The 21,864-nt window shown below is 40.9% G+C and overlaps 1 protein-coding gene across 2 annotated transcripts in view; it reads right to left on the reverse strand.

Annotated features, from left to right (window-relative positions):
- The window catches only part of MYO1D (myosin ID), a 57,090-nt gene that overhangs the window by 1,280 nt on the left and 33,946 nt on the right, over positions 1 to 21,864 (reverse strand). For both annotated transcript variants that reach the window (XM_072111184.1, XM_072111185.1), the window contains exons 8-21: positions 21,443 to 21,646; positions 21,200 to 21,345; positions 20,170 to 20,284; positions 19,886 to 20,056; positions 14,878 to 14,948; positions 14,692 to 14,766; positions 13,417 to 13,549; positions 12,880 to 13,046; positions 12,526 to 12,733; positions 12,223 to 12,446; positions 11,996 to 12,140; positions 11,720 to 11,824; positions 10,439 to 10,552; positions 3,808 to 3,965 (exon numbers count right to left, since the gene is read on the reverse strand). In XM_072111184.1, the coding sequence (XP_071967285.1) occupies positions 3,808 to 3,965; positions 10,439 to 10,552; positions 11,720 to 11,824; positions 11,996 to 12,140; positions 12,223 to 12,446; positions 12,526 to 12,733; positions 12,880 to 13,046; positions 13,417 to 13,549; positions 14,692 to 14,766; positions 14,878 to 14,948; positions 19,886 to 20,056; positions 20,170 to 20,284; positions 21,200 to 21,345; positions 21,443 to 21,646 (2,036 nt within the window). The remainder of the gene's footprint in view (positions 1 to 3,807; positions 3,966 to 10,438; positions 10,553 to 11,719; positions 11,825 to 11,995; positions 12,141 to 12,222; positions 12,447 to 12,525; positions 12,734 to 12,879; positions 13,047 to 13,416; positions 13,550 to 14,691; positions 14,767 to 14,877; positions 14,949 to 19,885; positions 20,057 to 20,169; positions 20,285 to 21,199; positions 21,346 to 21,442; positions 21,647 to 21,864) is intronic.

The following is a 21,864-nucleotide window of genomic DNA, read 5'->3' on the forward strand; positions in this document are numbered from 1 at the left end:
ATGACAGACAATTAATGAGATTCTCAGGACACAACTCCTCCCATTGTTCTGTGCGCAGGATCAGCATGGAAATCACGCACAGTTTAATGAAATGTATCAGAGGCTGCCATGTTATTTAGAGTTCGGTTGCACGCACCTCAACATATGTTCCGGGATGTGTGTTATCCATCGTGTCAATGGCCCGCACACATCCCCATGTAGTATTACTATGGGCTCCTACTCACAACGTCCTGGCTAGGAGACAACTGCCCGAGCCACAAACCTCAGGGCAGGTCCTATTCCTTATGACGATACATACAGACAGAACTCCCTATGACCCCTCTGAAACATGCAATTGCATTACCAAATAGAATGACAGCACGTCAGCTGGTTGCTAGCCAACACTTCAAGCAAAGTACATAAAAACAATAGAAACAGTAACAATCTGTATATAGTTTTAATTGTGGGATTAGACTTCTAAACTAGTATGCACCTGTGTCCTAGGGCTGATATGAGACAGAGGAAGTTTTTTCTAGGTGTCCCAACATCCTCTTACATCAGTGCAGGCACAATGACACATGGTAACAATTTACATATCGGAGGTTGCAACACAACCACCATCATCATTTACAGAAGTAAACTTAGGCCGTGAGCTGGCCGCACAAACCCTATTACCCATTTCCTCCCACACTCCAAAACATACTATTTGGCTGTTTAGATTGTGAGCCCCATGGGGACAGGGGACAATTTGACATGCTTTGTGCAGCGCTGCGTAATCTGTGTGCGCTATATAAATAAAGAATAATTATTATTTTTAAGTCTCCACAGACCTGCAAAATTAGTCTCCCCAAGGTAAGATATATTTCCATCCTAAAACAAGGTTAAAATCGAAAAAACCTAAAAAGCGATGCACATGCATATTGGTCACTACTCCCAGCATCCAGAGAGATGACACAATCTTCTGATAAATGAATGGACACTTTCATTGTTTCAGTTCATCTATTTTTTTTACAGAACATATTGGATAATAAATCTCTTGATCTGTGACACGGTTCCTATGCAAACGGATGTGCCTCAGTAGTTAGTGACTGTAATCTGATCTTGTCATCATTCTCCCTCTCGTCTGCCCCCTGCTTCTTGTTGAGCTATTAAACCTAAGCTAATTAGAAGTATAGGGCAGATGGGAGGGAGTCATACTCCTTACTAATAGTACCCATATTTCATGTGGGGCAGGCAGCCAGGATAAATTGATAGTTCTGCATAGGACGTCTAATAATAATAGTAATAATAATCCCTTTATTTATATAGCGCACACAGATTACGGAGCTCTGCACAGATCCTGCCAAATCAGTCCCTGTCCCCATGGGGCTTACAATTTAATCAACCTTCCAGTATGGTTTTTTAGAGTGTGGGAGGAAACCGGAGGACCCGGAGTAAAGCCATGAAGTCTATATTAAAAAGGGTACATATATTATATAACATATACTTGTGATTATAGGTTATTAATTGTTATATCATTTGTTATTTTAAATAGACTGCAGAAAAAAAGGTTGCAAAGATAGACAATTCCTAAACGTACCATCAAAATCCATCATGATAAACCAGGGACGCTTACTCATAGATCCAGGCACCGTGACTGTGGTAACCTTCTTATATTTGTTACCCATTGCCCCTTCCTTCTAAGATAAACATTTATAATTATGCTGAGGAGCCTGAAGGGCTCTGGTGAGTGTTACCCTCTGTGCTGAAGATTCACAGGCTGTTACAAGGAGCACTTCCCCCTCCCACTGTGTGCTAAAACCTCCTTTGCTGCAGTGAGATTACTTCATGAAGAGGGAGGGATGAAGCGCAGAGGAAGTAGAGGGGGAGAAGGTCTAACAACCTGTGAAGATAAATCACCCCACCCTGCCAGTGTGTGAGATTACAGCAGGCGGGAGAAAATGCTGAGGGAGCAGGGGGTAAGACAGTGTAACAGCTTGGGAAAGGGCAGCACAGAGGGACAAGATTACCAAATTCACGGTGCATGGATCTATGATTAGGTGTCCCTGGTTTATCATTCCCGATTTTGACTATAATTTCCACTTACAAAAACCGGTTGACAATGTCAGGTCTTCTTACTTCTGCAATGCCTGTAGTGGTGGTGATAAATAATGTTCTCCTGCATAGGGAAGAGGCTCTATTGTCTACTACTACTGAGCTAAACAGTCTATCCTAATTTATTTGTACTGAGCTGCCTAGGATAGAGCTGGTGAGAGGTGGCAGCCTCTGATGTCAGTGCAGTGTGAGAGCGATTAACACCATGTAATCACACTGCAAATTATATAGGCCGAGATCTTGTTAGTCACTTACGGTGGAACAGGATAAGGATCTATTGTGCTTTTATAAGATCTTATAACAAAGGCGTACATAAAGTTGGAAGAAAAAAATCCTGCTCTATATATGGGCCAAGCCGAGACGCTGGCATACTGAAGAACAGCTATAACTGCTGTCGTGATTCTGGGAAACTCTTTGCTGAGCGCCCCACGCGTTCACCCTTCTCATAGGAATAAAAAGATGGAAGGCGAAAGGGAATGGGAGGAGGAGGCACGGGATGAAAGGATGGAGGGAGGAGGGGGTGCAGACCAGAGAGAGTGGGGCAGGGACGCTGACAGCTACAAAGAGCTTGGATGGCTGCCTGGTGCTGACCAGGGGTTTCTTAGTGGAGCTCATTAGGCTCTCCATCCTCTCCAAAGATCTATTCAGATACTGATGCAGCTGTCATGGAAACAATAAAACTCCTCTCCTAAGAATTAAAGGGTAAGGAACCGTCAAAATAAAGGAAGAGGTCATAAAGACACAACCCCACAGCACATGTCTGTTATATGTTGTAACAGAAGCGGTGAAGATGAGCGGAGAGGGAGGTGTATAATGATGAGGAAAAGGAGCTTCATTGGGAAGGTAGAGAGGAAATGGGGCCGGAGAGGTGGTAAGGACAGCTGAAAGCTAATCCATTGAAGTGTAAGGGAGATGCATGGAGCCCCCCCCCCCCCCCCCCGCAGCTGTGTCACACAGGGTGATGGAGGACAGGAATGAGAGAAAAGAACCACAGAAATGTGTAAATGAGGAACATATCACAGGATCATTAGGATCATTATCCCTTTCACTTCTGCCTCTCAAGTTCACAAGCTACGTCCAAGGCCACACTTGAACCCCTAATCTGGTAGTTGGGGTCCAGATACAAATATACAGATTTATATTTACTTATATCTGGTGTAACAGCAATCAGAGTCCATTGTAAAGTGTTCCAGGACATGAGAAGGGTAATGGTAGGCCGAATCAATAAATCTAAGCACTCAGCTGCACTCACTAGCTGATAGAGACAGCAGCACTCAACTCTGAGCAGCGAAATTACAGCTTGTAATTAAGAGTAATGGTCCAGCGCTCTAATTGGCTGGTTTCTCTATGTGGCTCAGACAAGGTCAGAGTAAATTTACAGACTCCTGACTAATGGAAGACACTAAATATTTCCTGCTAAAACATACAACCAGGATGTGCAGGGTGAGTTTTGTATCAATTTCCTCTTATTCAAAAATAATGAGTTCCTTTTGGAATAGATACACTGGTCTGGGTTTAATCCCATGTTATTACATTAGGCTTCCTGAAAGTCATGCTTGATGCTAAAAGCCTTAGCAGCAAGGTAGCAAGAAAGGCAAAAAGAGACATCCTGGAAACCTTATTTGCATATTTCCTTTATTCAAAAGAGACATTTCTGGAAGAAGAAGAGCAATCTAACATGAAGACACAGGTCAGGTATAGTTCACAATTTAAGTCTATTGCAGCAGCACTTACCTCTTAAAGTGGTTGGCCAAGACTCCCACAACTTCTCCCACACGACTGTCTTGAGGGGATTGTCCAGCAAAACGTAGACATACAATAAGGTCTTTGCGGTCCTTTGTATGGAAAACCACCAGCTGGTCCTTTCCGTCAGTCACACTGATACCAGATACCTTGTGGAAGAAAACATAGATTGGTCTGTGGTTTCCAGAGATCAGGCAGCGGTTAAATAAAATGCTCAGGTCCTCAAAAATAGCCACATATCTAAACAGATAGGAAGTCACACGTGTCACACAAAGGCTTGGCAACTTCTACTAAGCCTTCTGCTTCTAGTCCATGGACAGCAAGTTCATTTGGAAGTAACTTTTTGGCCTTCACCCAACACAATTTTGAATAGAAAACTGATCAGCCTCTTCTCTTAAAGCAGTTGTCAAAAATAAGATTTATTTCAAGCACCTTTAACATGAGGGAGAACTCCTGGGGGCTGGGGGGTAATATGAGGGAGAGCTGCTTAGGGTGAGCAATAAGGGGGGGGGGGCTGTGATTTACAACATCAGAGGGTCCATAATATGAGCGAGGGGGGGGGCAGGGACAGGACACAATGTGAGGGGGCACCAATTTTGGAATTATACTGTGTGGGGGTTGTGCAAGGGGCGAGGAAAGAAGGCAGGCTTAGGGCAAAGAAATTAATCGTTTGTCCCTCTTTCTGTGCTGCAGAAGTTGGGAGGCATCTATAAATGAGAGTGGGGGTGAGAAGAGACCCCACATGTATCACAGTAAGGATGTATTTACACGACCGTACTGGGGACGTATATACGGACATGTCCTATCCTTACCCAGAATACGACACAGTGCGCCTTATATACTGCTATGGAGAAGGGCGGGGGTGAGCGGCGCTCATCTTCTCCTCCGCTCCACCCACATGTACGGTGCTACGGTACGACGGGCACACATACCCCGTAGACACACATAGACACCGTACACCGGTAAACACACATAAAAATAACCAAACCCTTACATTTACCCTGGTCCGGAGCTCCCACACCTGAACAGTCATTCACTGAAGCCGGTGTAGTCAACCCTGTGTGCTGTGGGTATGGGGCATAGGCAATGAAGCTGGGGTGTACCACATCAGCTTCACCAAAGCAAAGCACCGGGAGCACCAGACACGAGTCTGATGAGCCTTTTCTGACTCATTTCTAGGCAAATATTCAGGTTTAGTTTTTAATAGCACACAGACCACAGTGTTAAAGGGCGATTGGAACACTAAACCAGCAGTCCATAAGGATCTATAGTTTAGTGTCTAAATCTCCCTAAAAGAATCCCTTTCATTGAAGTTTATTAACACGATGCCGTCTTTTAAGGTTTTAGGAAATCATCTGTTCTATGTAGTACAACTTAAAGAAACCATGCAATACCATTATGCAGCACACACTTCTATCTTTTGTCTATGTCTGTCACATGTAGGATTAACATAGAATAATTAGTGTCAGCTATATCCATTTATTCTAATTATTCACAGTCATGTCACATGAGTCAGTCAATAAATCCACAAATAGAAAAGGCTATTTACTGGCCCAAACCCTTTAACCTCATAAATATAATAAGTCAGATTTCTCAATACCTGTAATCACATAGGTGAGAGGCATGAGGGAGACAGTATATGAACACTTAGGGTGGTGCCGTACAGTTATAAATACACACCGCACCTGCAGGTTCTGTCTAGCAGCTTCTGGTTCTGATTGAGTTCCACATGCTCTGTCTGTTAGAATTTCTTATAATAGCTGTGAAGAAGACTCCCAAGGGCCTTTGTTTATGGGACAGTGGAAGATGGACAGGAAAATTTGGATACAATTCATCAGATTTATTCAATATGAACAGTAGAATGCATTTTGAGGGTGGGCAAACTTCTGCATCAATTTAAGATGGACAAAGCTGTATGAAAACCTGTTTATACAGGGTTTATGTAATAGGGCCTTGTGCTGGAAAGAACCTTTCCCTTTTTGTAAATAATTATGGAGGTGACCGCTTTATCATTTGGTGCTCCTGTGAATGGTGAGCTCACATGGTGTGGCCCTTATTTCATAAATATTCTAGCCTCCACTTTATGTAAGCCCTGCATGCCCACAAACCAGTTTTCCTGCAAAACCCTGCTAGAAATACTTACAAATACAATATACAGTATATATATATATTTATTCAAAAGTCTGGGAATTGTGAAATAAATGAGACAAAAGGAAAGTAATGATGTAACCAAAATAGATGCTTGTAGAGACTAAGAGCAGACATCTCTGTAGGCCAAGCTGGAAGAAGCCCGCGCTGGACCAGACATCGGCTGATCCAATCTCCATGGAGATCTCCATGGTAACCCCATCCCCCATGTAGTTGTCACAGTGATGGGATGCTTTTGGACGCAGTGTTGCTTGCATATTCCAAAGTGGATGATTGCAGCCTCCTTAGCCGATTCTTTCCTTCCTGTCTATTCTCATCAGCTCTACTACTACTGCTGCTGCTGCAATCCCATGAATACTCGGCCTTTACTTAATAAAACCACTATTTATACCAGGCATCAACATACCCATCAGGTTATAATAATGTGACAGATTAGGAAGAAAGTGCTCTCATCTGATTAGACCCTAGAATACACACAATGTACAGGGCATTCTCTCTGGATGTTATATAGGAATTAAGTCCTAACAATGCATAATGTACACTCCATAAATGATTTATGTAATAATGCAATAATGCAACAGTGAATTTCTGTACTGTATCTAACTACAGTAAAGCTCACAAGTTTGAGCGCCAATTGACAAATAACACCCAAAAATACAAACTTTGCACATAGCAATATTATAATTTTTCTAATGCCATAAAACAACCATTCAGGAACAGATTATTGAACAATCTTGCAATTCTCAACAGAAATTGAGAATTGCATCAGTCTTGTGCCGAATACTGTTTAATCTGACATTGATAAGAGGAATGACAGCGCCCAGATGTTCATTTATATGTTTTCAGGAGAAATAACAGAGAAACAAAAGAATGCTAGAAAGATTATAGGAAGAGGTGATAAAGAATTGTTATTCTATGATGACACAAATATTTACTATTGTTTTAGGAGGGAAGATGGTATGATACTGGTAAGAGGACTCTTTCACTTTCCTAGTTTTCTATAAGTAATTTAATAATTATTTCAGAACTCCATTTCGGTTATTCCTCCTGGAAATGTATATACAAATAGGCTATATAGCTTTAATGACAGCACTGGGTGGTATACAAAATCTGAATGGACACTCTAAATGGACAAGAATAATAGAAAGCGCACACCTTTTAATAAGTTGTAGGGTCAAGGAGTAAGAGTTCTTCTTACAGAGACTTTGCCAATTAAGGGCACCTTGCAGGTGTGTGGAGACTTATAGCCATTGAAGCTCCACTTGGGGATTCTGGGAAATATGCAAATACATTTTCCACGATAGAATCTAGCATTATGTCATTAGGCTTCCTGAAAGTCATACTTGATGTTAAGGCGGGCTGCCTTACAATGTAGTCAATAGAGGCAATGGTTTCCTTAGTAAGTGTTAATAATTCTTATTGGTAGCTCAAATGGGTCATTGTTTAAGTAATTTATATGTATAATCTTAAAAGGAAATTATTTGTTTTTGGTAAATGGTAGATTTCCTTCAATCATGAGAAATGAAGACATTTCTCATCATGTATTCCAATTTTTCTGTTCTGCATTAAACCTATCACTATTATTTCACTAATTTACATTTGCTACCTCATGTGCAAATCCTATCATGCTTTACTATGCATCCGATGCTTTATTGTTACATCCAATTTTATGTACATCCAATTTTATGTATTTTATGTACCTACTAGCTATGGCCCCCTTAAGATAAATGTTTTTACTTATGTGCTTTTATAGAAATATATTCATGCATCTTTTAGTGTATATATTTGGACCTGAAGAAGGGAATGGTGTCTTCCTAAAACTCGTAGTCCACCACTGCTTGGAGCAAAAATAAAGCTACTGATATTTTACATCTATTTGACTCCTCATTCTGGGAGTGAATCAAAATTGAATCAGTTTTTTTACTACTTCATTCTCACAAATAGCCAAGAGAAAGCAGAAGACCCAGTCAATTTAGTAATGTATTTCCAGGAGGAATAACAGAGGAAAGACACCATAAGAGTTCTACAAAACAGATGCTCCAAAACTATTTTAATGCAGAAGAATATACAACAATGGAGCTGATAGACGAGGGAGCAGGGTCTTTTAAATCTTTCATAAGGATAAGGGGTACCTAAACCATTGCATTGGATTATACACATGACCAAATCCATTAACTATCTCCTCTCCTGCTTCACAGTTGAATGAATAATTCATGGCATGCATGCTATTACTGCAGCCCAGTGTTTATGAAAGAGAAAGCAGACAGCTTTTAGCATGGCCTTTCAGCATGAGAAGTGAACAGACACTTTGATTTCCACACTACAATAAGCAGCAATAGAAATCCACATACAGTAAGCTCAATGCTTCAGATACAAGATCCAGGGGACAGAAAAGAGAACATTTAATGTATTTAATGTATTTGATTACCATATAAACATGGATAGAGCAGCCACTACATGGTTAATGATATTAAAAATCAGTGACTAGTGGCAGTAAGGACATTGATATGGTGCAGGCCGCAGGAGAGTGATATTTGATAGGTAACAGCTCTGTTAGAAATATATCTGCTTTCCCTGTAGACATGATCAGACTCGTGGTCTGAGGACCCCGACAGATGGAACAAAGCTGTCAGCTGTTGTTAAGGTAATTCTGTACTCAAGGGGGTTATTCTATATGGGGAGAGATGGAAATGTTTTAAAAGGCCTAATTTGTCCTATAAAAGCACCTCTTTTGTTCTTTGGCTGCGTCTGTTATTGTGTCTAAGTATTTACATGATCACTTCTAATTCTAACATCCAAGACAATTCCTTTAATGTATATTTTGTGCAAAAGAAAAATTCTAATCAAATCAAAATCAAGCATGATAAACCATAGACACTTACTCATATATCCAGGAACTGTGACTGTGTTAATCTTCTTATGTTTGTTATCCATGGCCCCCTTCCTTCTAAAATCAACTTCTAGCGTTTTGCTAATGAGCCAGAACTGTGCTGTAGCTTCACAAGCTGCAACACTGTCCCCTTCCCCCTCAGTACTTCCTCTACTCCTTCTTCTGCTATAATCTCACAGCAGCAAGAAGTCTTTAGCACACAGTGGAAGGGTGAATGTACTCATGCACAGAGTAACAGCCTGTGAAGCTACAGCACAAAGGACCTCTGTTAATGATAACCAGAGCACTTTGGGCTCATTAGCATAATTGAAAAATACCGCAGTAACTGTGCCTGGATCTATAATAAGTGTCCGTGGTTTAGCATGCTTGATTTTGATGGTAGATTTCCTTTAAATAAGCCTTAATTTAATGTGAAAAGACGCACAATTAGCAATAAATACATGCAAGAAAAAACTATGGAATATAAAATACTGCGCAGAAGGTATTAATTTCTGATGAGTACAAACCAATTGATAGCTTATGTTTTCTATAGAAAGTGCCTATTCCTGGGGATGGAAACATGATGATGTTTTCTATATGGCCACAAGGGGTGCTGTGGTGCCAAGTCTACAGATATGTTACACAAATAGCCATGTTCTATTGCAATCTGGAGGAAACATGGATGCAATTTTTGTGATTGAAAAAGATCCACACAAACACACAGAAAACTAAGATGAAAGGGAAAAACATAAATGTATTATTCTTGTATAAAACACAAATACAGAAATATTGATTTCTGGATAATGATTCAAGAGAGCAGATGTCCAATGATCAAATAAACACATACACGCTCTTCTCATGTTACCAGGAGCCCCCGACTCTCACCCTCCATCCAGTACATACATGAAGACACTTGTCATGTCTCTAATATGCTAAAAGCAAGGAGAACGTTTCTGCCAACTACTTTACATGTTGTAATGACAGCAAGGAGAGAGAATTTGTTGTTTGTTTTCATTGCTTGGGGATACAGCATCATAAAGCCAAGCTCTATTGATGCCAGTGTTTGTATGGAAGGGGAGAATTGGTTGGTTTGCAACTTTAATCAACCTGTCTAACCTTGATAGATAAGACAAGCAAACATAGCACCAATTTAAAGAAGCTGGTTGACTCCCAGTGATCATAAGCATGGGTGTACTCAACCACCACCTTCCTATACAACTGATAAATCATATAAGTTAATTTGTTATCCATGGCCTGCTTTTTTTCTAAAATCAGTTTTTAAAATTATGTTAATGAGCTAGAAGGGCTTTAGTGGCGCTACCAGAGCCCCTTCATGTTGTAGCTTCACAGGCTGTTACACTGTGCAGGATCACTCCTCCCTCCAACTGTGTGAGATTACAGAAGACAAGGGGGTAGGGGAAGTGCCAAGGGAGCATCTTATGAAGAAACAGAACAGCCCTAATAATGCCCCCAAAGCCCTTGTCGCTCACTAGCATAATTTTTTACGTTGATTTTGGAAGGAAGAAGGCCATGGATAACAAATGTAAGTGTACAACTGTTGCCTTCATGTAACAATGCTTCTGTAAAAGAGGATTTATAACTTACATTATACAGAGGCGTGCTGCTCATGACTTTATACTGCTTGCTGGGATCCATTTTATACAGATGTCTATCAGTTATAAATATGGCGCGATCTTCCACTTTGTTAAACCTGTTGACCTATGAAGGACAGAACAGTTTATCATTTTCAAATACTGCGCAAGGTGATAATGGAAATAAACCACCAACCAATCACTAAGTAAAATATACTGCAAAATATGTTAATACTATAACATAACAAGAAACATTATGTATTAATGAGGATAGAGGAAAGCAAGATGGATGCATTATGCAGACAAATCTCTCTACAGGTGACAGTTTGTGGTAAAAAAACTGAAAAAACATCTAGGTAAAAACATCTAGATACTGCTGTGGCTTTTAACCACCAGTATTAAGGACTGTAAACCAAGAACACTCACATGCTGGTGTGTGCCCCCCCTGGCATAATCTCTCTGATCTTGCAAAAAAAAAAAAAAGACTTAAAAATGATGCAAATAAACCTGAGAGGCTTAAGACTCAGTTAGCAGCTATGGAGCCTCTTTGGTTGATTTGTATAATTTTTGAATACTTGTTTTATAAAAACAAGGGCATAAGAAGCTAAAAGTAGAGCAGATCCTGCCAGAGGGGGCACACGCACCAGTATGTCAGTGTGCTTGGTTTACAATCCATCATCCTGGTGGTAAATGTCCTTTAAGCTGACCATACACCTTACTGGACTAACTCACAAAAGTTAAATTGGTTTGTTCCATTGTTCATGGTGTCTTCTCAACTTTACCAATTTGATGTTGAGGAGCTTCTTTTAACTCCTAGTTTAGGAAACATGCGCTGTTCTGCCAAGCCCAGTGCCCATGTGTACGAGGGAGTCTGGCAAAATATAAACTTTATGGCCATCTTTACAGGTCAAGCTCTCAACAACAAAGCAACATTTTTGGATATGTACTAAGTGTTGTCCACAAGTTTTCTCAGCAACTTTTAAGCGGTTTGCAACCCCCAATGCCATTGCTGCCAAATGGGTGGCAGCAGGGCACACTGAGGTGTTCATGCTGACTTTACTAAAGTCTCCCAAAATGGCAGGGACTGCTCCTGATTTTTAGACCAGGTTTAACTTGTTCTAAACCAGACAAACCTGATGGAAATCAGGGAAGAGTGGTAGACCACCCTTTTGGATTTACTAAGAGGTCAGAGCCTATTAATCTGGTGTGTGTTATGCTAAAGCAAGAGACAATGAAGGCTGCTATTCTTAGTAAATCTCCCCCATCCATACATCACAATAATATCTATGTATACCTTGCGCACGCTGCAGGAGAAGAGTGGCTGCATGAACTTGTCTTTTCTCTGTAGTTCACTTGCCCGAGATACAAAAGATGCCGAACCTTGGCTGTTTTCTTGTTTCTGTATAAAGAAAAAAAAGGAAATGCCGATTTCAGGAAAGGTAAGTGATGATGGGAGATCACAGAAACCAGATGAATTGTGAATACAGCTCAGAAAGGAGATACAAGCTGCAATGTAAAAATGTTCAAAAAGTACAGAATTTAAAACGTTAAAGAAATGACAAGCACTTACAGATGACAGGTAGTTCCCTTCCCAGCTCCTCTGAAGACCCATATCAGCCCGGTGACCTTTGAGGGACTCAAAAGCAGCAACTTTAGCCTTGATTTTTGGTATGTCAGCTGGAGGAATGCTTTTTATTAGTTGGTATGCTCTCCATCTGTAAAAAGAGATTACAAGTCCTGTTGGTTTGGTTGACAACACCATAACACACTACTTATACAATGCCGCTGCCAATGTACCTGTTAAAGATGCTCTGCATAAAGTCCTGGAATCGACGAAGCACCTTAGGAGGTGTTGGCCATTTTACATGCTTTCCGTAATCTCTACTGGTCCTTACCCCATTAAACCTACGGACCACCTCGTTGATATAGGACTTGACTTTGTAGCGTCTATAATAGCGCAGAATAGTGAGGGCAGCCTTTGTTCTCTTATATTTCCAGCGGGCCAGTGTTCCCCTCCACATCTAAAGGAAAATTAAGAATGTTAAAATATTGGAAAAATTTTAAAGAACCTGTAAACTTCTTACTTAGGCTCAACCTTACCTTCTGCAGGAAGAGAATAATTCTTATCAACATCTCACTACGCTTCTCCTCCAGGGAGAATAGGGTACGTGGGGTGCGAATAAACACTTTGGTTTTACCATAGGCGGCATCTTGGTGAAAACCACACTCTGTCAACAGTTTTTGCACAGCAATTTGGTCTGAAGGTAAATCATGGTTTGGCCACGTCACCTGGGAGATCATCTTGTATCTAGACAGAAGGACAAGGAAGGGGAATTAAATCAAAGACAAAGGTGTCATACATAGCTTTATATTAATTCATAAAAAACTATGACTACACATCCCGTCCCCTTTTCCTGCTTTATCTGGATGTGGAAGTAAAGGAAAAAAACTTACCTATGGAGAAACTTCTCATAAGCCTGACGATATGCAAAACCAGCTCGTCTGACACGGACGTTCTCTAGTAAACCCAAATATCCCACTTGGTGCTTGCAGCGCTCTTCATCAAACAGAGCTGGTGATTTTTTGTCATTTGGTTTAATGCATCGGACGTAATAGGGTTCCTGAGCGATCAGAACGATGGAGACAAGGAAAGATAGGCGATTATACAATAAAGTACATCTCTGTGCACACATAAAGAATGGCAGAGATTTCAGCTCTGGAGTCTACAGAGTAGTCAATGCAGCTCTATACTACAGGTTGTTATTGAAGAACACATACCTAATGCAAAGTTAATCAACTTTTTATGAAGGACTTTATGTAAACTAGAATATGCTAGGGATATATACACATTGAAGACCCAAGTTACATATAGCATGCCTGCAGCACAAAGTAGTAAAAAGTACAATAATAATAAGTTAAAGTTTTTAAGGATTATGGATAAAAAGTGTCTGGTCATAAGGCCACTACTAAGGTCACTCTTTTCCCCTGTACCTTGGATGCCAGATTGTCCACCAGGGCGATCATGGAGTTTTTGAATAATGTAGCTGCAGTCAGAGGACGTTTAGTGACCTCTGTGATGCTCAGCTTCCCTTCTGGCCACATGTTCTTTAGAACAGGATTAGAACTAAGTAAAAGCAAATAAAAAAAGTGAAACAAAAAAGATGTCAAAATAAGGTTCTAACTACATTTTTAAACAGGATGAAACACAATGTTTATGGTAAATTAAGGCCCAGGAAGGACAGATCTATAAATCTAGTATTGGCTTTCACCCTTATAATACCACAGTAAAATTTACTATAACTTTATTTCTTCACTTGTACTTTTATCTTATCATACACTTCCCTTTCTTCTTAATCTACTATTAACTCAGAAACGACTGCAAAAGATGGATAGAAGCTTAGTTGTCAAGATTACATAAAAGTCCTAGGCAGATTGAGGTAGCAGTGAGTCACAGCAGCTAGGTCTCCACCCATCAACACAAACATGTTGAAAATTTACAGATGGTTATTGGGGAAAGGTGTTAAAAAATAAAACTTTACGTTGAAGGACATCCATCACCAGATTACTGAATTAGTTCCTGCTCATTCAGTCTAGAAGATGAGGGGGACAGTTTTTTTAGACGTTTTCTTGCATCTTTATTAACTAAATAAAAGTGCCGAAGGTGCTTAGGCTGATGGCGCCCCAAGCGCCTCTTGGTGTCCCCGGCTTTTAATTTATGCACGCCCCCCACTGAAAGTCTCTATGAGAGAGCACATGCTCCACTCTCTCCACGCCCGGCTCTGACGTCACAGGCCGGATCCTAATTCCCCAGCCAGGAGCAAGAGGAGGCTTGCACTCGGGCGCCATCAGGCACTTTTACAAAGTTGATATTTTGTTAATAAAAAGAGGCAAGAAAACATATAAAAAAGACCAAATGAGCAGTCTAGTTAGGACACTCCATCACCAGATGTCCTTTAATGTTGTGAATAGAAACCGTTTTATTCCTCATGCATATTACTATAGAAGTGGTATGATTCAAATAATGCCATTGTGCATCACATCTGCCATGCACCTGAAATATATACTGTATTTGAGTGGGAGCTGCTACATGACAACATTAATTTGAACTGGAGTAAGAAAAAGGAACAATTATACGTATGGCAGCTACCCAGCTGTATGGACTTTCTCTGTAGACATAACCTAAGATCCATCTGTTCTACAAACTCAAGCCCAATACAAAGGAGGCCTTCATGGAGAAGACATAAGAGCATCGCCACTTCTTCTCACCTGTTGTACATGAGTCTCTTGAAGTCCTGAAATAACGTGTCTTTGTTCTTATCAATAAATCCTACCACCGAGTAGCTGTTTTGAAATAAAAATACATGTATGATGTAAAATGTCCCAATCTTGATTCACATACATGTCTCAAAGACAGATTGATAGCATAGATGACTGGAAAATCCCAATACTCACACGACATCTCCTGCATAATGTCGGATTCGGAAGTCTCTATCATATTCCAAAGCTTTATCTGTTGGACACACCTAAAATGATGTGAAAACACAATCGTAACGGTAAATCATTGAGCTACTAAAACATAAAGCACTAGAATATTCTGTTGCTACTAGGAGACCATTTCAAGCTTATGATGAGTAAACTCATCATTTTAGTTTCTGTATATCACCAGACTTTTTTTTCATTGTGTTAATTAAATACTATTTTAATTGAAATGAGCATAAGCAACAAAAAGCAATATTTTATGAAAGAGATACAGAATTTAGCATTTTATGATTGAAAAAAGATGGATTTTCAATGTAGCAGATTACATACATCCTACAGTGTGTACAATCACAACTCACCTGAGGGGCAGGATTGTCACTCTACCATGTAAGACGACAGTCCTATGAATGGCTGCTTAATAACAATAATAATTCTTTATATAGTCACACAGATTACGCAGAGCTGCACAGAACTTGCCAAATCAGTCCCTGTCCCCATGGGGCTCACAATCTTATCAAGCTACCAGTATGTTTTGGAGTGTGGGAGGACTCGGAGGACGCAAACACTTATATTTGGGTAAGCGGTACACAATTTGTATTGGGGTCTGTGAGGATTCAAGTCATAGGAATTGTTAGACTAAGGGCCGATTCACAGAGCCGTAGTCAGTTTGTGAATCACAGATAGTGTGCTGACCCGAATTCACAGACCGACTACAGTGCAGAGGACAGGAAACATCCCTGCAGAACAGCAGTATTACAATGGGGAAGCAGGAACTCTGTGCATATTATATATGTCTATGATGCAAGGAATCCCATCCTTGTTAATATGGGTGGTCTGTGAAACACTGCATGATCTATGGAGAAACTATGATACTCGCAATTTATAACCATTTCAACCCTCAGTTATGGTCTGGAAGAGTTTATCAATCAGGTCTTCAGAATTATACAGTTACTGCTTATATGTATATATAAAATAAACTAAAGAATGTAAAACTCCACAGGTTATCCTCTTCCAGTGACTGAAGTAAACCTGAACTGTCAGGGACCATCTATCTACCTCCTTCCTGCAATGATTGATAGCCTTCTCAAACAGCTCATATATTTGGAACATCCCATACAATGAGGATATAGAAGATACTTATGAGCCTTCTATGTTTTGTTAACATAAAAAAATCTCACAGATTCCACAGCAAAGTGTTAAGAGCCTACCACTTCAAAGTCTGGAATACCAATAGGCCTGTGGACTGTGTGACTCAGGAGACAGCACAGTACAGAGGCCATTGGCCAGACATGACATCATCTCTCAAGGATTGAGCCGTGCAATACAGCCAGTAGGGATTCTGGCTCCCTCTGCTGGAAATCTTCAGAACAACTTCACAACTTCATGCACAAGCTAGGATGGAGCCATTTATGTTATGAAGCATTAAACACAATCTGCATACCGTAATAATTGCATATATCATATATATTAGCAGTTTATTAGTATAGTTAGAAATGACTGATGTAACTACAAGGATACTCCCCGCCTACCCTTTATATTTTAGAATTCTTATCGTGCTAGAGATAAGAACAGTAAAATGTAAAATTAATACACAGATGCAAATACCATGTATACTAGTATATTGTTACAGGGGAGGCAAAATGAAAGTGATACAATGACTTTTATACATGTGAGAAGTGTTCTACAGGATGTAAAATCACACACTGACCTAGAAGAAAAATGCTCACAGCCTCGCACTGGGGCACGATCAAGGGTCCGGGGGGCTGGGGGGGTTTGGAAGGGGAAGAGCGTAGAGGTCCATAGTCTATTGTTTGCAGCCTGTGTGTCATCCCTGTGTGACGTCTGCTCACATGCTGATGACAGTAGAAAAGGCCTGATCAAGCCACAAACTTGGGTTTGAATAGAATCAGCTCTGAGTTTTGAGGTTCGGGCAGTCCGCTTATACATGGGGCCCGTTGAAAACAAAGCTGTGTGAACGAGACCATAGAAATATGCAACACCCCTGACAATGCTCATGGCAGAGGACTGTTTGCGAATAAGCCCCCTGTATCATTGGGTACATTTAGAGGTAATTAGCAGCAGTAGTTTCTGCCTGGACAGGCAAGTGTTAAAACTGTTTAATGTTATTATCCAATGGTGTTCCACCTTTGTAACTGGAGTGTGATTGGAGAGTGAGACCACCTGACCAGAGTATAACAAAACCCCTGGACAGGAAGTGACAGAGGTCTTAGGATCCAGGCTGGTGAACAAACTCCTGAGGTTCACTCTCCATGACCACTCTCCAGTAATCCAGACTGTCTCCAACAAGTGCAAGTGCAATGCGTTTTTCACGCATCAATTGCCAAAGAAAAGATATAGCTCAGCTCTGAGTCCATTTCACGTGCGTTATCTCCGGTATTCTGGGCCCCGGCTGCCTCCAGGCCCCAAGAAAAGTCTAGGCCCGGTGGGGGATGTTGCAAATACATGAGACTGTGTGCCAACCTATGGAGCCTATGACCACAGTTCAAATGCAGCCCGTTTGCTCATGTAATATGCAGGTCCTTTGGACCTTTGTTTGCATCCCTTGTGTCATCTGTGGGTGAGCTCCGCTGAGGCAAACTTGAGCGGGAATAGGTCCTGCTCCATCGTTTGCATCTCGGTCAGTCGGCATATGCGCAGGGCTGTAAAAGCCGTGTGCATGTACCCATAGCAACCAATCAGGATCTGTGCTAGCTACAGAAAATATGGCTAGCACACATCCTCATCTTCTTTGTTGTGTGCAGGTATCCTAAGGCAACTTTCACACTGCCGTGTGCTACACCGGCCAAAGCAATGTACGGCACCCGGCCATAAACACAGGAAAAGATAGAGCATGCTCTAACTTTTACCCATCCATGTCATTCTCCTCAGAAATGTATACAGATTATGAGAATGCAATGTCTGACACTGGTCTCTACCTTTATCTACTTTCCCCATCCCAAAGATTCAAGTTCCAGTTTCAAAGAACTGGAGAGCGTATAGGCGGCTCTGTAGAAGCTACTGGGGGGCTGTGTGGAGTAGTCTTCACCCCAGGGCTGTCTGAGGCTACTCCACTTCCCCAGTAGCCTCTGAAATTAATTTGCATATTAAGGATTAAAATTTTATTTATGCAGCAGCTACACCAAAGAATTAGCCAAAAACAGGATACAGCTGCTGCATGGACAGAGAATCTTTCAGAAAGTCGATTCCCCATGTTAGATGATCATGACACAATTAAAGGAAATCTGACTAAACCTTGAGTGCTCCACTCAAGTACGAGAACAGAGTACTTCCATGCAGATGATGCCCATTTTTAGCCTCAAATTGAGGATCATAAAATAAGGACATACGGCTGTCATTGGAGGGAATCCTCCAGTGGAGACATCCTTCTTATCCAGAATATGGAGTGGCTGAAAATGACCCATCTAATTTAGATAACTCTGGTGTAAGCATGTGATAAAGCTTTGTAATTTCACATAGCAATAGCACTGTTGTAGTGCCCCTGGTAGCAGGGGGCCTAGCGGTCCAGTACACAGCATTCAGAGGCTAGTTAGTAGCAGGACATTGTGTACTGCTTCCTGGGGGAAGGGATGCCGAAAATGATCCCCCTTTTGTAATAGAGTAGAGATAATAACCCTATTCAGCAGGTGGCAGCATCAATGTGACACTACATGCTGCCAAGACTGAAGAGAGGGCATACAACATAGAGGAGGCTGCAGAAGAGGAAAAGGATGGAAAATATTTTCTTTCCTTCATCTGTCTGAAAAGACAGAGGGCCTCTAGATCAGACTGTTGGCTGTGCAGTATGTTGGGAGGGTGCTGCCTACCTGCCCTCATTTCAGTATCTTCAGTAGAAGTGCATATTTATTCAGCTACAAAGCCCCTTCATCCAATATCTCCCAGCTCCCCCCTCCAAGACCACCTCCTGTACCCCCCTATCTTCATGCCACCCAATGGTTGTCCCTCACAGAGATCTACAGTGCACCCTCCGTGTCCCCCTCTCACCTCCGCCTGCCCTGTGCTCTGCCCCTTCCCTTTAAAATAACCTTAAAGGGGTATTCACATCATGAGAGAGTGCCACACATGGGAGCGCTGAGTGTGTAGTTTCGGCTCTTGTCGGAGCTCCAAAGTTGAATCATTCACTGCTGCAGGAAAAAGGTCAGTGGACCTCCATTTCTGAGATAAGTGTGGGTCCCAGAATACCCATGTGGATATGTCATGAATAGATAAGATGGGAATACCCCTTTAAGCCCAAAATGTTGCTCTGTTTTCAGGGTCAGTGGCTTGATAGAAGGGTTACTCCCTCCTTCTCAAATGATTTCTGCTGCTTTAATTGACTGTCATGACCTGTACACACTCTGTCATGTTTGTTTTTTGCTGTGGGTTCTTATGTTCCGTAAGAGGAAGACAAAAACACAGCTATAACCTCCATAGTTTACAATAGGTTTTTAAATAAAGTGGTTGGGGTCAGTTCCATTAGATCTCAGTTATTTTATTATGGAAGGAATTGTGCTTGCAGGAATTCTTTCTCCGTACAAACAAATGAAGATGACAGAAGGGGAGCTTGATGAGAACAGATGCATCTAGAAACCCACTGAAATCAATGGCTTTTATATGATCCATTTTTTTCAGGTTTTACATTTTCTGATGGCATAGAAAAACTGAAAGCACAGCTCAGATGTAAACTTTTCCTAAATGACCACTCCACAGGACAGATCATCTAAAACTGGGTGCAACACAAAATACTATCAGCGGTTACTCACTATGGTCAGAGCAGAAAGCAGACAGCCCCGTCCATAGAGTAGCAGCCATCACAAGTAGCTGAAGACATGTCTCTTATTAAATTACACCCATACAGATGGCTATTAATGACCTGTCCTGTGGCTTGACCTTTGTTAGATGAGACCCCCACCCAGGGAATGGGGAGCCCTATAACCATAAACCCCTTTTACCCATCAACCTTCCTTCATTTTACTATGCTTACCTTCCTGCTGGAGTAGTGGGCATGTTTTCCTAGCTGCTTGTTTAGTGCATCCAAGAACATGGGGTCCGTCACTTTTCCGACATTCATACAAGCATCATCCAACAGAGAAATGATACCACGATGCTGCTGCTCAACTAAGTCCACAATGATCTGGTTGTTAAAATAGTCTATCTGCGGAGAGTATGAAATGAGAGATGTATAAGGAGCATAACTGAGCACACAGGTTTATGGAAACAGGTCAAAGAAACCATGGTGGTCGAGCAGCAAGTGATGCGGGTACGTACATGCTTCCAGGGAATCCCTTCTCTCTTATATTCCTCCTGCTCCTGGGTCAGGACCAGCTGAATAAACAGCTGCTGGAGTTTCTCATTGCAATAATTAATGCAGAACTGCTCAAAGCTGGAAGACATGGACAAGTTCTAAGTTTGATCACCTCACCATAGACATCACAATTCACTGCTTAGTTACGAAAAGCACAAGCTAGATCTTCATATTACTAGCTTATTAAGTCCTACGAGCTTACAAGACAATTCTAGTGCTTTTATAGTTACCTGGTAATATGGCGATTATCCAGGACTTAAAAATATATAAAATTAAAAAAAAAAACTCTATGTCTGGGGAGGCCCGTTCTTGGCTTGAATATGCCCCATTTAGGATTTCTTGAGAACTACCACCTATACATATATGCTACATGCACCCCTTCTGAAAGTTGTATTTCCTATAATGTCATCGAAAGCAGTTTGGTGAAAGATTCTTCTAAGGGTTAAGCTTAAGAAAGTAATTATAAAATCCTCACAAAGAGGTATAGATCCCTGGCCGCACCCTGGGGTATCTGATCTATACTAGTGATGTGCTGAAGAGACAGCATTACATTGATGGTGGACGTGTCCATCCTAGAAGTCATCTAGAAGACTTTCCTTGAGAACCTTTTTTTTCTTCTCTCTGCCTCTCTTTGCTTGATTTTTCTCTGCTTCCATGTACCTGTTCCCTTTACTATATTATATTGTTTTTACTAACTATTAAATATTCCCCCCCAAAGAAAAAAAAATTCTATACTTGCAGATGCAGACCCCAGATGGCTGCATGGTCATTGCTACAGGCAAGTAAACTAACAAAGAGAGAATGGGGTATGTACCGGTATACTTGTTTTTCTCTTTTTACTATTATATGGCATTCCTTACTTTTTGTCATTGGTTTTTTAAATCCTGATCAACACATCCATGATTCCCTGTTGACTCCCTTGCTCTTTGTTTTTCTTCATCCATAAGATAATTATTTGCAATGAAAACAGTACAACAGTATAAGCCCTTATACCTGTTATTGTCGAAAATCTCAAATCCGTAGATATCCAGCACACCAATAACCGTGTTTTTGCCGTGGATTGCGGCATCTTGTTTTTTCACATCAATGACATCATTAATACGATTCACAATCCAGCAGAACAGACGTTCATAGATAGCCTGCAAGGTATAAACGTAGTGAATAAACGTTTCCCCTCATCATGACTTACGCCATCAGCATATTACACCCGGCAACACCATAGCAGGGAGTCTGTACCTTGGCAAAGGCATCCCTGCCATAACAAGCCTCTTGCTCAGTGTGCTGCTTGTCGATAACATCTCTCCCAGTGGCCACAGTCCTGTACAGAAGAGCCTTCTCCAGGAGCTCATATTTGGAGCCAAGTAAGTCAGCCACAACAGACACAACTTTACTATTCTCAATCAGGGGGGTATCTCCATCCAAAACAAACTTGAGGTTCCCCTTAAAAAGAGAAAATCAAATAATCATATGGTGATGTAGCATGCACACTTATTTTAGATACCTTAACTGAATACTTATTTTAATAGATAACTTAAACTTAATTTGATAAATATTAAAAATTACATCACTACATAAAATATAACATTTCTAATCAGTCCTTTAAAGCATAACTAAATCTTTTAAGCAGATTTATTTTATTGTAGAAATAAACATTGCAG

Source organism: Engystomops pustulosus, chromosome 6, assembly GCF_040894005.1.
Source record: "Engystomops pustulosus chromosome 6, aEngPut4.maternal, whole genome shotgun sequence".
Lineage (NCBI taxonomy): Eukaryota > Metazoa > Chordata > Amphibia > Anura > Leptodactylidae > Engystomops > Engystomops pustulosus.